General features: G+C 39.6%; 1 protein-coding gene across 1 annotated transcript; it reads left to right on the top strand.

The window, feature by feature from the left end:
- Nucleotides 1-13: 13 nt before the first annotated feature.
- Nucleotides 14-6,080, top strand: LOC147320319 (complement C1q-like protein 2). Its single transcript, XM_086308199.1, has 4 exons — nt 14-239; nt 3,869-3,940; nt 4,711-4,842; nt 4,924-6,080. The coding sequence occupies exons 1-4, from the start codon at nt 29-31 to the stop codon at nt 5,205-5,207; spliced, it is 699 nt and encodes a 232-aa protein (XP_086164325.1). The 5' UTR covers nt 14-28; the 3' UTR covers nt 5,208-6,080.
- Nucleotides 6,081-13,149: the final 7,069 nt, after the last annotated feature.

Raw genomic sequence — 13,149 nt, 5'->3', positions numbered from 1 at the left:
CCTCGTTATAAAACTCTCAGATTAACAGATGACAGTTATACAGCAGGTTTCTGTTGACAGAATGAAGATCATCATGTTTCTCCCACTTTTGCTTCTGGTCTGCTCTGTGTCAGCAGATCAGACTGAGACTGCAGAGCAACAGTCCTGTCCACAGGACATCCACGCTGCGCTGAGAGAGCTGACCGCCTCATTGGCTGTGCAGACAGAGCGGATCACTGTCCTACAGAGAGAGAATCAAGGTACAGTTTCATACATCAATGTGACTTCAGAAATATCCAGAAGGTCAGAAACAGGAATGACCAACATTCATGGTTATGTGTTTTCTTATGAAACAGAATATTTTTTTTATCACAGGAATAATTGGAGTGTTTAACTTTAACTGATCAAACACACACATCCATACATATGCAATAATACTAAGTGCAATAATCCTTTCTGTCATCGTTGTATTTTTACTCAGTTGTATATAGTATTTGTATTTGTATTCTATTTTTATATTATTGTATATTTATTTTATTTTATTCTACTGTATATAGTATTTTATTTTATTCTATTCTGTACAGCTGTGTACTGTATTTATTCTTATTGTATTCTAATTTTTGCCTCATAACTTTTGCACTGTCCACTTCCTGCTGTGACAAAACAAATTTCCCACGTGTGGGACTAATAGAGGTTATCTTATCTTATCTTATCTTTAATACATAAGTGTTAAATTTAGAACATTATAATATTTTTTAATGGAATCATGTGCATCTAACCTACATGTTCAAATCATAAGACCCACATCTTTAGGTCAAACCTTTGATTGTGTTAAGGCCAACGGTGACTAGTCCAAACATAGGGTTAATTCAGCTTGGCACTGCTAGAGCATGCACTGGGACGTTCATCTGTACCGCCCCACATTGTGTCCAGCCCTTTCATAGCCTATACAGTAAACAAACCTGGCCTGCGGTGGATGCACCTGGGATTCTGTTTTCTCAGCTGCCAGAAGGTGAGAAAACCCCTTTCTTAGCATAGACAGTCGCCTACTTCTAGCAAGCATACCTGACTGGTGCTCGTAAGTGTAAGATTAAAAGAAAAGAGCAAGGTGCAAGTAGAATTAACAACTGATTGGGGAATAGTATTGACAAACATATTACATCAATAATTGAGATAATATTGACATTTGTAGAATTGAGAAAAAAACTTATCAGGTAAACAACAAAGACCAACAAAGAACAAAGGATGGAAAGTCACCCAGCAGGAGGAGGGGTCACTGATCCGATATAAAGGAGGGTCAGATATACCCCATGCTGCTTTTTTACTGTCTGTCCTTTAGTGTGTCTTTGCTGTTTGTGCTTTAAGGCTCTACACCCCAGGGTTTGCTTCGCGTTGCTTGTTTACTTTTGCTATGTTGTCTCGCTATATTGTACTGATTAATGCTGTTTATATGACCCTGTTTAAGAAACTCTAAGAATTCTACTCTTTTCCAGAGGATCTTTTTGAGTGATTTGATTTTTAATTGGATCTGAAAAGCTGGACCCTCACTGTGTTGGTGTGATAAAGTTATAATGTTGGCTTCAAAATTTGCAATTTGACACTTTCTGGGTGAAGATTAAACAGTGTGATATAAATCTGCCCACAAGGTGGCATCATTTTGCCATTACTCAGTATGTTGAGTACTGATTCAGTACCGATTTGACGTGACTGAGTGATTTCTAAATGTTTTTCAGCTGCCAATATCCCCAATCAGAATGAACAAGTATGTGCATGTCCATCTTTTACCTACAGTCTATGGCACATGGCTAAGTGTTGTGTCATTCAGAGGGAAACAGTAAAGGCACAGACCAGAGGAGCCCGACATTTTATACACCCGGGGCTTAGCCCTAAAGGATAGTATGCATGTGGGATGGTTTGGGGGAGGGGGGTTAGAAATGACTGAAAGATTAATTGGCTCTGTTTTGAGTTTTGTTCAAAAAAGAATGACTTCATAGAGGGAAAAATATATATCACATGTGCTGGACACCTTAAACTCGTTTTTCAATTAAGCAGCGAGGCAGAACAAAGTCGGGGCTGTATCAAGACACGAGGACTAAACCCCGATTCAACCAGACCCAGAACTGATCCAGAATTAAAACAGGACTACAACAGTTCAAAATCAGGACTACTGAGGACTTAACCAAGACAGAACCAGAATCAGAACTAGATGATAGCAGCACTAAAAACCATCATAGACCTGCACTACACTTGTTTTTTAATAATACCAAAGTACAATATTTAGATTGAGAAAAGTTTATATAATTATTTAGCCTTGTTGTGCAAACAAGCTGCATAACTTAATAAATATAGAATTTGAAAAATAACAAACCTAAAAAGAAACACGAGGTACGAGATACATGAGGACCTGTGATACGCTGATACTTTTGGCAAACAACCATGTGACTAACAGGTGTGTCTCACCTGCTCTTGTTCATCTCTGTTCCTCTCTCTCTCTCTGTCTCTCTTTATTCTGACATTTAACTCATTCAAAAGATATTTCAATATTTATTTATCCAAAACAAAACAAGTTTACTCTAAATTGATGTTGTACAGTAAAAAAAATGTTCTTGTGTTTTTCCATAAAGTGTAAATATCTGGTTTCAGCTGTGAATATACTGCTGTGTATTGAAGTTCCTCTTGTTTTGCATAGAAATATACTGAACAACATACAAAGCATAATATATAAAATAACATCTACCTGAGTTTTTTCTTTGAAAGAAGCTCCTTATGTCCATTCTTGTATATCAGTGCATTACTGATTTGTTTAGCCGTGGAGGGTAACAACTGAAAATATGAAATAAACACACGTAAGCTGAGACTCTCTAAAGAAACAGCTTTGTTGTTGTTCGACTTTTCATTTCGCCGTTTGTTGATTCACTTGAAGAGCGAGTAACGTAACATGGGTCAAGTGATCAGTTTGATATCAATCTTTCGTGATTCACCGTCATATTTACATTATTTGTACTGTACGAATGATTTGCTTTGGTACCTGGTGGAACTTAAGCTCTCCTCTGTCTGCCTGGCTGTGCTTCTCCAACAGCGCACTCGCAGGCAGCAGCTGCCCCGCCCCCTCGCTCAGTCGCTTAGTGCCTGAGCTCGGATCATACCAATATCAGGGTATGACGCACAGTTGTAAATTCCCACAGTGTGCACTATGTGCTTCGAATATTGTGTGTAGTTTTTGTTTTATACAGTTGTCAGCCAGGCATCTAACTATGAAAAAATTACACTCCAAAAGACCCCGGGCTTCTGACAAAACAACCCGGGCTTAAGCCCAGGAAGTAAACCCATTTCACAGCCTCGCATTTCCAGCCTTCTCGGTCTTCAAAGGAGGCCGCGAAGGCCGGGTCCTCCGAAGGATGCAGCCGACGTTTTGGGACACAGTTTGTGTGCGCGTGTGTTCAACCGCCTTGAACTCCTCCAAGACAGATGGGAGTAAAGCTGAAGCTGCCCTGATCTGATCTAGATTCTCGCTGCTGTTAAGCTAGCAGGGATGCCAAGCCACTGCTTCAAATGTTTTTCACTCTCTTCTTCACTCCATCGAACACAGTCACTGGTATCTCGTAGGTCAGAGCCCGTTTTGATAAATACAGTACCTAAACTTGCAGATGTTGTTCCTGTTACCAAGGGTGTGATCATAGCACTCTCCCAGGCATTTAATGGCAACTCAATGACACAAGCACAGGAAATAAACTCACAAAAAGGACAATATATATGTTTTAAATGTTATCATTGTTGTTATTTAAATTTTATTTAAATAATAACATTTTATTTTATTTAAATTTTATTTAAATAATAACATTTAATGTTATTTAAAAGCAAGTCTTGGTCACTCTCTTCTTTTCTTCAGACCATGAAGCAAAGCTGAGAGAGCTGGAGAGCAAGATGACTGAGACTGAAAAGTTGAAGCAGCAGCTACAAGGTATTATTTAAAAAAGGTTTTGGCTCTCGTTCATAGATTTGTTAAAATTGATGTGCATTTTTACAGCATGGTTATCTGCAAAGCATGTGTAACACATCTGTACTTACACCAAAGCTTTAATGTTTGGAAGTCAGGACAGTGTACGTTGCGCAGTTCACTAAATATCTGTATTCTGGAATCCAGTCCAAAGTTCAGTGAGCAATTCCAGACCAGCATGCAAAATTTTTAACGCTCCCTACTTAGCCCCAACTGAAAAAAAGACAAACAAAGGACAACTCTCCAAACGATGAACAAGAGAAAAAGAAAAAAGGCTTCTCTCTCTTACTTTGGAAGGGTAAATTTCCTAGTTAAATTTACCCTTCATTTTAATTTTCATATTTATTTCCTATTCATATTTTTTTTTCTTTAGGTCACGAGCAGTTGTCTAAGCATTTCACTGCATATCTTACTGTGTATGTGACAAATAAAATTTGAATTTGATTTGATTTGATTTGACTGCTGCAGCACTCAATGCACATTACCAGTCAAATGTGACGTTAGTTGAATGTAATATTTAAGAAACTGGGTGGTGCAGAATCACATGTTTTTAACTGTTGGTTTGTGTTTGATTGTAAAACATCTTCCCTTGAAAAGTGGGTATTTCTGTTTTGAAGAGGCTCAAAAACAATAAGTTTAAAATAACTTTGGTCATTTGAGGGCGCCTTGAGGCGACTTTTGTTGTGATTTGGCGCTATATAAATAAAATTGAATTGAATTTCTTTTTCTCCCAGTCCGGCAGGTGGCGTTCTCTGCCTCTATAAAGAGTGGAGAATCTCAAACTATTGGACCCTTTGACTCACACACTATTCTGATCTACAACAATGTGTTCACAAACGTTGGAAGTGCCTACAGCCCACACACCGGTAATAACACTGAAAGTCTGTTCTGAGGTTACAGGTGTTCCAACATTTTCTGTCTAACCTGCCAAATCAAATGTCCCACAGGTATTTTTGCTGCACCAGTGAGAGGAGCCTACCACTTTGAGTTTCACGTAGCTGGACCTGGAGATGCGTCACATGGTTTATGTACTGTGTTAGTAAGGAATGGGATGCATGTAGTTACAGCATGGGATCAAAAAGAGTCTACTTTTGGAAGTTCTTCTAATGGCGTGACGTTGATTTTAGAGGCTGGAGATCAGGTCTTTATGCGTCTGTGGTCACAGTATAAAATATATGACGATCAGCATCACTACTCCACTTTCAGTGGTCATATGCTTTTTGCCATGTAAAAGGGAACTGGTTCCTCGTTTTTTGGTTTTAAAACACAGCTAAAGAGTTTTTAAATAAATTGAATTAAATAATGAATTAAACTTTAAATTCAATTTCATTTATATTGTACTAAATCCCAACAATAGTTGCCAGAAGGTGCTTGCAGCACAACTAAGGGAGGATTCAGGGTCACCTGGTCCAGCCCTAACTATATGCTTTAGCAAAAAGGAAAGTTTGAAGCCTAATCTTGAAAGTAGAGATAGTGTCTGTCTCCCGAATCCAAACTGGAAGCTGGTTCCACAGAAAAGGGGCCTGAAAACTGAAGTCTCTGCCTCCCATTCTACTTTTAAATACTCTAGGAACAACAAGTAGGCCTGCAGAGCGAGAGCGAAGTGCTCTAACAGGGTGATATGGTACTACAAGGTCATTAAGATAAGATGGAGCCTGATTATTTAAGACCTTGTATGTGAGAAGCAGGACTTTAAATTTGATTCTGGATTTAAAGGAAGGATATTGTTTTTGTGAATTGGCAGCATATACATAAAACTGAAATTCATTAAAATATGCTCCAGTGTAGCCGATGTTGAGCTTGATGATATTTTATTGAATCAATATACTCAGTGATGCTAAGCCTTGAATTTATTAAAGCTGACACACTGGCGACCTTTCCAGGGTGACACCCCACCAACCCTGAACTGTGTAAGCAGAGGAGAATGGATGTATGGAATAATAGATGGCAATGGAGAGCAACAATTTAAATTTGAAATATTCCATATTCAGAATCTTGACTACAATGCACATGGTGACAAATGTGTTTATTTTCAATTATCTTCTCTTTTTAAAATTTAGTGTTTCTTCATTCTTTTTATCCTCTGATTAAAGAACTGCTGTGACATCTGTGTTTTCATTAATGTTTATTCTAACAAAACTAAAAACTAACAAATACAACAATTGTCTTCTTTGAGTCATGTCAGATGTGAGAAAAAAAAGTGTAGTTAAAAAAAGAGATAACTAGACAACCATTGCATCGACATGTGTCTGAATTAGTCTGGAACATTTTTGATCTTTACAAAAACAAAAACAGCTGTCAGTGATCATGCTCCTGCGTCTGTAATTCTAATAAGTAAGAAGGTCATTGCGACAAGTAAAACCTGGAGATTTAGATCATTGCTCAAACATGAGGATGTCATGAAATATGATTAAAAAGAGTACGCTTTATATTTAGACTGCCTGCAACATCAGCATCTGTTCTCTGGGAAGCAGGAAAAGCTGTGATGAGAGGTAAAATCATTTCATTCACATCAGATGAAAAGAAGAAACCATCCAATCCTTAGAAGAAGCCTACGTGTCCTGCCAGGAACAGGAAATACTGAACAAAATACGTAAAACAAGACTAGAATTAAATGAAATTATTCAGAAAAACTCAATTCTTAGTACAAAGAATTTTTCTTGCAAAATTTTGAAATTATAACAAATCCGGTCAATTTCTTGCAAACCAGGTAAAAATTAGATTAAAAAAATGACTATATGTGCTTTTAAAGGCTTATCTGGGAACACAGTATATGACAGGCATTTCTATAAAACTTTAAACTATATTCACCACAGATAAACCCGTCCAAAAATGAAACGGATCAGTTTCTTTACAACGTAACTCAACGTAGCACTGACACCAGGTGAACTCCAGGGAGCTCTGATAAGTATGCCCAATAATAAGGCTCCAGGTCCAGACGGCTTTCCAGCAGAATTTTGCAAAGACTATTCTGGCATCAGTATTCCACAGAGTGTTGCAGGAAATCAAGGAGAATGGCAGACTACCACCAAATGTGAATTCTGCCAATGTCAGACTCCAGCTACAACCAGGCAAAGACCCTGAATGTCCCACCAGCCATCGTCCAATATCCCTCATTAATGTTGACCTTAAAATAATGTGCAAAGCTCTCTCAAAAAGATTAGAGAAGATAACCACTCTCAACAGCATGTGTGAGGACACCTGACCAAACATGTTCCAGCTTCTGTCTCCAGTTATGATTTGAAGCTGTAGAAATAGAATAGAATTGAATTGAATGCGACTTTGCTGCTTTGACTTCTCGGGAAAAAAGTATTTTACTGCAAACTCAGCAAATGGCATTCAAGGATCGATGAGACCTTGTCTGATAAACTTTTGTGGAGCAGCAAAAGTACATCATCTCTCCACACTGAGTAAAGAAGTGGATGGAGAAAGGTTAGCATGATTTTGGCTGACCACAACCAAGACAGCTCATTGTCCTGTTTTTCAGTGGCTGCTGAAGTTTTTGTTGCTTCTCTTTGGCCACTACGTTCTTCACCGTTTGCTGTATTTCTTCCTCAGTGAAAGCAGGCTCCTGAGGCTTAACACTGGGTGGATTTACTGGAGCAAGTGCAAGGGTCACCACGGAAACATGCACAGTTTCACTGTCCTCTGTAAGGCGATGCCACAGTTGTTGAGTTACCTGGAGTTTGTTGGTGTTCAGGGATGAGTTGGTGTTTTTGGCCAGGTGCTTCAGATAGTGTGAGACGTGATGTTTGGTGGTGTGTAAGAAGCTATTGTGATCCCTGGAGGCACACTGTATACATGCAGCATACTCAGCATCCACCTGCATGAGGAGGTCTTTCTGCCCATGGTACTTTATCAGCAGGCTATCAATGGCATCTCTCATGGGCTGTGTCTACTGAGAAAGGTCCAGGACATGCAGCAGACCTCCTGCTTTGATGGAGCCTGTGTGTGCAGCTCATGGAGAGGCACTAATAGGCAGTGGAGGCTGTGCTGTCATTTGGACATCTAATGGAGAGGGTGTGAAAAAAAAGAAGTATTTAATTCCGATTTTCATAAATGTAGCAATATTATAAATGATAATTGTGGGAGGAAGAGGTGAGCAGAATCACCTTTTATTCTGACAGGATGGATCATTGCTTTTGATCCACAAGAATCTACGTCAAAGACTTCGCCTGCCACACAGAGGGTTACAGTTACTGACTACAAACTGTAGATAATTCAGATTTGCATCTACTCTCAGAAAAACGATGGTTCTTAAATGGTTCTTCAGATGTCTTCATGGTTCTTTAAAGAACCATCATACATCATCGAACCTTTTTATTTTGTGGATGGTTCTTCAGCTATTACAAATGGTTCTTTAAAGAACAAAAGGTTCTTCATCCTTAGCTGTCTAAGTTTGATGGTGTAAATGGCATAAATATTTATTCACTATAATGAGGCTGTGAATTATACTGTGTGTTTTGTTTGTGTGCATGTGTGCGAAGGGGGAGGGCGGGATACCTGGCAATTACCCTTTGAGAGCAGATGGTAGGAAACTGAATATTCAAAAAAAAGTTAGAAATACTTGCTTAAAAATATACTGGTGGCAGGGGTGGGGGCCAAAGCCTAAAGAACCATTTCTCAACAGCTCTGCTTCCTTTTCGACTGCCCGCGACATTTAAACAATGGATAATCCGTTTACAAACAAATTCACGCTTTTCTCCTCAACAGAGAGCATTCCCCGATTGAACAACAGTGCCGTAAAAGAAGAATGGCGCCTAATTACAGAGTTAATAATACAGACTTTGTAATATGTCACGTAAAGATTCATGAGCCAGATGTTTGTGTTTACTGACAATTAAAAGTGATAGCGGACATCATCATCATTATTCCAATCAATCCTCTCCACACAGACAAGTATAAACACACTCGACTATCACTAAATCAAAGTTAACACACGTTTGAAATTATGCTAATTCAGTTTACAATAGGGTTCATTCGTTTGGTCAGCAGGTGGCAGTATCCTGCCATTAAACAAACAGAAGAAGAAGAAAACCCCTGCACTTGCGCGGTATTTTTCGTTTTTGTCTACATTATATTGAAATGTTTCATTATTGGAAACATTTTAAGAGATACTTATTATTCTTAACATCTTAACAGATACTCAGACCCGTAACTATCGTAAAATGCTTCGATCGGAAGTCGACCTTTCACGCATGCGGGGTACCGATCGGGTTTCCGGTACGGATCGGGTAGTGACAAGGGGGTCAGTCGTTGGGATGCGCATGCGCAGACAGATTGTGCGAGTGGCGGGCCTTGACCTTTCGGGAAAAAAAACTCTTTCTCACAGCTGGTGACAGCGAAGCGCATAACAGTCTTCAGTAGGGATGGGTACCGGTATCAGGCACTGGTTCTGACATAAACGGTAGTAACCAGACCGAAAAGCAGCGCACATTTCGGTGCTTTATTTCGGTGCTTTTTTCCCCTGAAACGTCATACACTTTGAATTCTAGCCAATCATTTTACGTTTCCGAGGATAGTAGGCGGGCCCAGGTACGTACGTTCTTTTAGAGCAGAGCTACAGATTAAAAATGCCCAAGGCGAAGCGGTCAAAAGTCTGGCTGTACTTCACAGCAAAAGATGCAAACTCAGCAGCCTGCAACAAGTGCTTTAAGCTGATACTGTGATACTGTCAAAGGAGGTAACACCTCAAATCCGATGAAACACCTGGCGACGCATAGCGTTTTTTTTAAAAGCCGAGAAATGCAGCGCATTTGATAGCTTGCTGCGAGACCTCACACTGTGCACATCTACTGCCGGTGGGTTGCCTGTTATGCAACATCCCCCAAAAACACGAAGAGGAGAGTCCTGGCCCCTAGCCATGCCAGTGTAGCAGAAATGATGAGGATGATGATGCAGCAGCAGCCGTTCTTCTCTGCGTGAGTAGAGGTCAACCAGCACCCCCACATTACCCAAATCAAACAAAATTGATGTCAAACGTTTGTGCTACGTTTGTGCTGGTTTGTACTGCAAAATTTTTTGTTTGTGCTGCTAACATTTTAAAATTTTTAATAAAATAACGTCTTGATGCGTGCTTAATCATCCAGGTAAGTAAATCCCAAAAGGTTGATTCTGTTCATCTGGACATTTTCAGTTGGAGAAACGTTTCGTCACTCATCCAAGTGACTTCTTCAGTCTCAGCTGACTGTAGGTTTCTCCAACCTTATAAACAGTACATTTGCATAGTGAAGGAAACTAGCGCCACTGAATGAACAATGTGCCGGGGGGTTAGTTCCATGATTGTTAGTATGCAAATTCTTATGACCATTGATCAATGACAACTAATCAAAGCCTACTGATCAATGGCCATGAGTACCATTCACAGAAAGTGGGGAATGGCTACAATCACAGCATTGTAAGATGGCAAAAGATGTACCCTTGGGCCCCCCTTCTCGATTCAGAGATGGTCAGCATCCTGACAGCCCGATGGACGAAGCTGTCTCTCAGTCTGCTGGTTCTGGCCCGGAGGCTCTTCAGTATCCTTCCTGATGGCAGCAAACTGAAGACGCTGTTGAAGGGATGAGTGGAGTCACCTGTAATGGAGAGGACCTTCCAGATAGGCAGGTGCAGTAGATCTCCTGGGGAGGGAGGCAAGAGAGGTCCCCACAATGCTCTCGGCTGCTCTCACTACCCGTTGTCATTTTTTCCTGCAGAACCCAGTGCAGGAGTCATACCACACAGTGATGCAGCTGGTGAGGATACTCTCAACTGTGCCTCTGTAAAAGGTGCTCATAATGGGGGTTGAATCTCTTGTGCTTCTCAGTTTGCAGAGGAAGTAGAGTCGCTGTTGGTCTTCTCCACATTCAGGGACAGGTTGTTGTTGCTGTACCACTCTGGCAGTTGGATTTGAAGAAGGTGGGGGGCCAACTTCACTCACATAGTTTAAAGCTGCTACCACAGCGAGAGTTGATCGGTGAAGAGGGAGAGTGAGCTCAGAAAAAGTGATATTTTTTACTGTAACAACCACAAACATGTTTAATGATCATATTTCATAACTTTAAATGCAAATATAAATTGTCAATTTTAAAATCATATGCACAAGTTTTGCAAACAACTTTGTTGTTTGCATCCATTTACACCTTCAACCCTTTTTAAAATAACCATTTACAGAACAATCAGCTGTTCTTCAATAAGATGCCACAAATTATTTGTGCCACTCCAAATATTTCTGTCCACTATAAAGGAAACATCACAGCCTGATACCTGCAGGTCTGACAGCAGCAGGTGTATCACTCCTGTTTCTACCTGGAGACAGCAGTTGCATCATTGTTCTGACACACAACACAAAACTATCCACAACACTACACACTAACTACACAAGACAACACATTAACTACACACTGCAAACACGCTAAACGTCACAAATCTCTCACATCTCATGAGAGAGAGAGAGAGTGCGCTTATGTTTTTTGTTTGCTCATAAGCAGAGCGTGCTCGCTGCGCTGTCCTTAGACAGTAAACGTGACGAAACTATTGAGGAAAAAACGCAGCGTATATATTGTTTATCATGACTCTGGTTTTACGTGGCCGATCAACACAGTTTATAAACTGGTATATGTCACCTTGTTGCTTTGTCTTTAAGTGGTCATGTGATTGTCTTATCACGACTACTTTATTCTTCCTCAGTCAAACAGCAGCACTCATGTGATTGTTTTGCCCCCTGAGATCCAGGTGTTGTGCCAGAAAGTGCTCGTGATCACCGTCCGTGGGAGCGCAGCTGCTTAAAGCCGTAGCGTCTAGATTACTTACAGCTACTTCCGTGCAACTACAAGTAATGGCCGTTAGTAACGCCGTTACTTGTAACGCTATCCCTGAATACCACACATACTGGGACTTACATAACTGACCTGGTATGAAACCGATGAAACTGAATCAAATCCCCTTTGCCCTGGGTTAGAGCAAAGGTACACTAACCCTTCTATATACACCTTTAAACTCTTGAGTTTAAAGGTGTATATAGTAGTATTGTGTATATAGAAGCTGCTTATATGAAGCTGCTGCGCTGAATTTATATTTATTTGAAACTGTTCTTCTGGGAGAATATACCCACACTGTTCCAAAAAATAGTAATGTCAAAGTATTTTACTGTGTAGTTTACAGATGTGTACTGGTTTTCTAGAACATCATTACATTTACATAAGTAGACTGTGATCTGACACGTCAAATGTAAAATAACATAACATCACTGTAAATGTAATAAAACACAATTTACTTGTTTGTTAAATATATTTTGTTGTACATATGCATATTTAGATCGTAAAAATACATTCAGAAATGTCTCCCATCATGCCTTGGGACACGTGCTGCTGTTTAGATGTTCTTGTTTTATTGTTTATGGTTACGTTACTTTTAACTGTTATCTTGAATGTTGTGTTTACGCCGTGGTGCAGCGTCACTGACAGTTGTTGTTTTGTAGAGAGAGTGCTGTACCATGAGTGACTTCTGTTGTGCTGTTGTTGAACCTTGAGGCACATAGTAGCACGGCAAGTGTTTTAATAAGGAGCTCCCCCCACCAGCTTGGGGTTAAATAACAAGCTCAATCTCTCTCTGTGAGCTTCTTTGTTAAGATTTCTCTGCATGACACAGTGTAAAACATTGCACGGACACGCTGTGCTAATTATATATTTTGAAAAAGAAATGTAGAGGTAGGAATTGCAATTAATATAAATAACATGACGCTAAGCATCGGCCAATGAATGTGAACTAACAACAAGGTCGCGGGTATGGCTGCGACCATAGGAAAAAACCCTAATATGAAGGTATTTTACAGTAATGTTCTGTTCTTGTAGAATATCATTAAAGTTACGTAAATAGACTTTGACTTCACATTTTGAATGTAAATTAACGTTAAATCACTGTAATGTAATACAACATAATTGTCATGATTATTAAATGTATCTGTCTGTGCATATGCATATTTAGATTGTTAAAATACATTCACAAATGTATCATGATCTCACAAATATCTGTCCGTTATTTGAAAGATCGAATTCAAATGTAATGCTATGGAAAAGTATATAAAATGATCCCTATAAGCTTGTGTTTCATCACATAAGTATTATTATCATTGCTTGTTAGGTCGTTCGTGGCTCAAGAGTTGGCAGCTCGCCTTGTGATCAGAAGATTGCCGG

The sequence above is a fragment of the Aulonocara sp. 'chitande type north' Nkhata Bay genome, linkage group LG10, assembly GCF_057382095.1.
Source record: "Aulonocara sp. 'chitande type north' Nkhata Bay isolate Kocher_YH1m ecotype deep benthic linkage group LG10, A_spYH_male_GT1.1, whole genome shotgun sequence".
In the NCBI taxonomy this organism is placed as follows: domain Eukaryota; kingdom Metazoa; phylum Chordata; class Actinopteri; order Cichliformes; family Cichlidae; genus Aulonocara; species Aulonocara sp. 'chitande type north' Nkhata Bay.
Note: the sequence above shows the minus strand (reverse complement) of the source record. Positions and strands in the feature narration are given on the sequence as shown.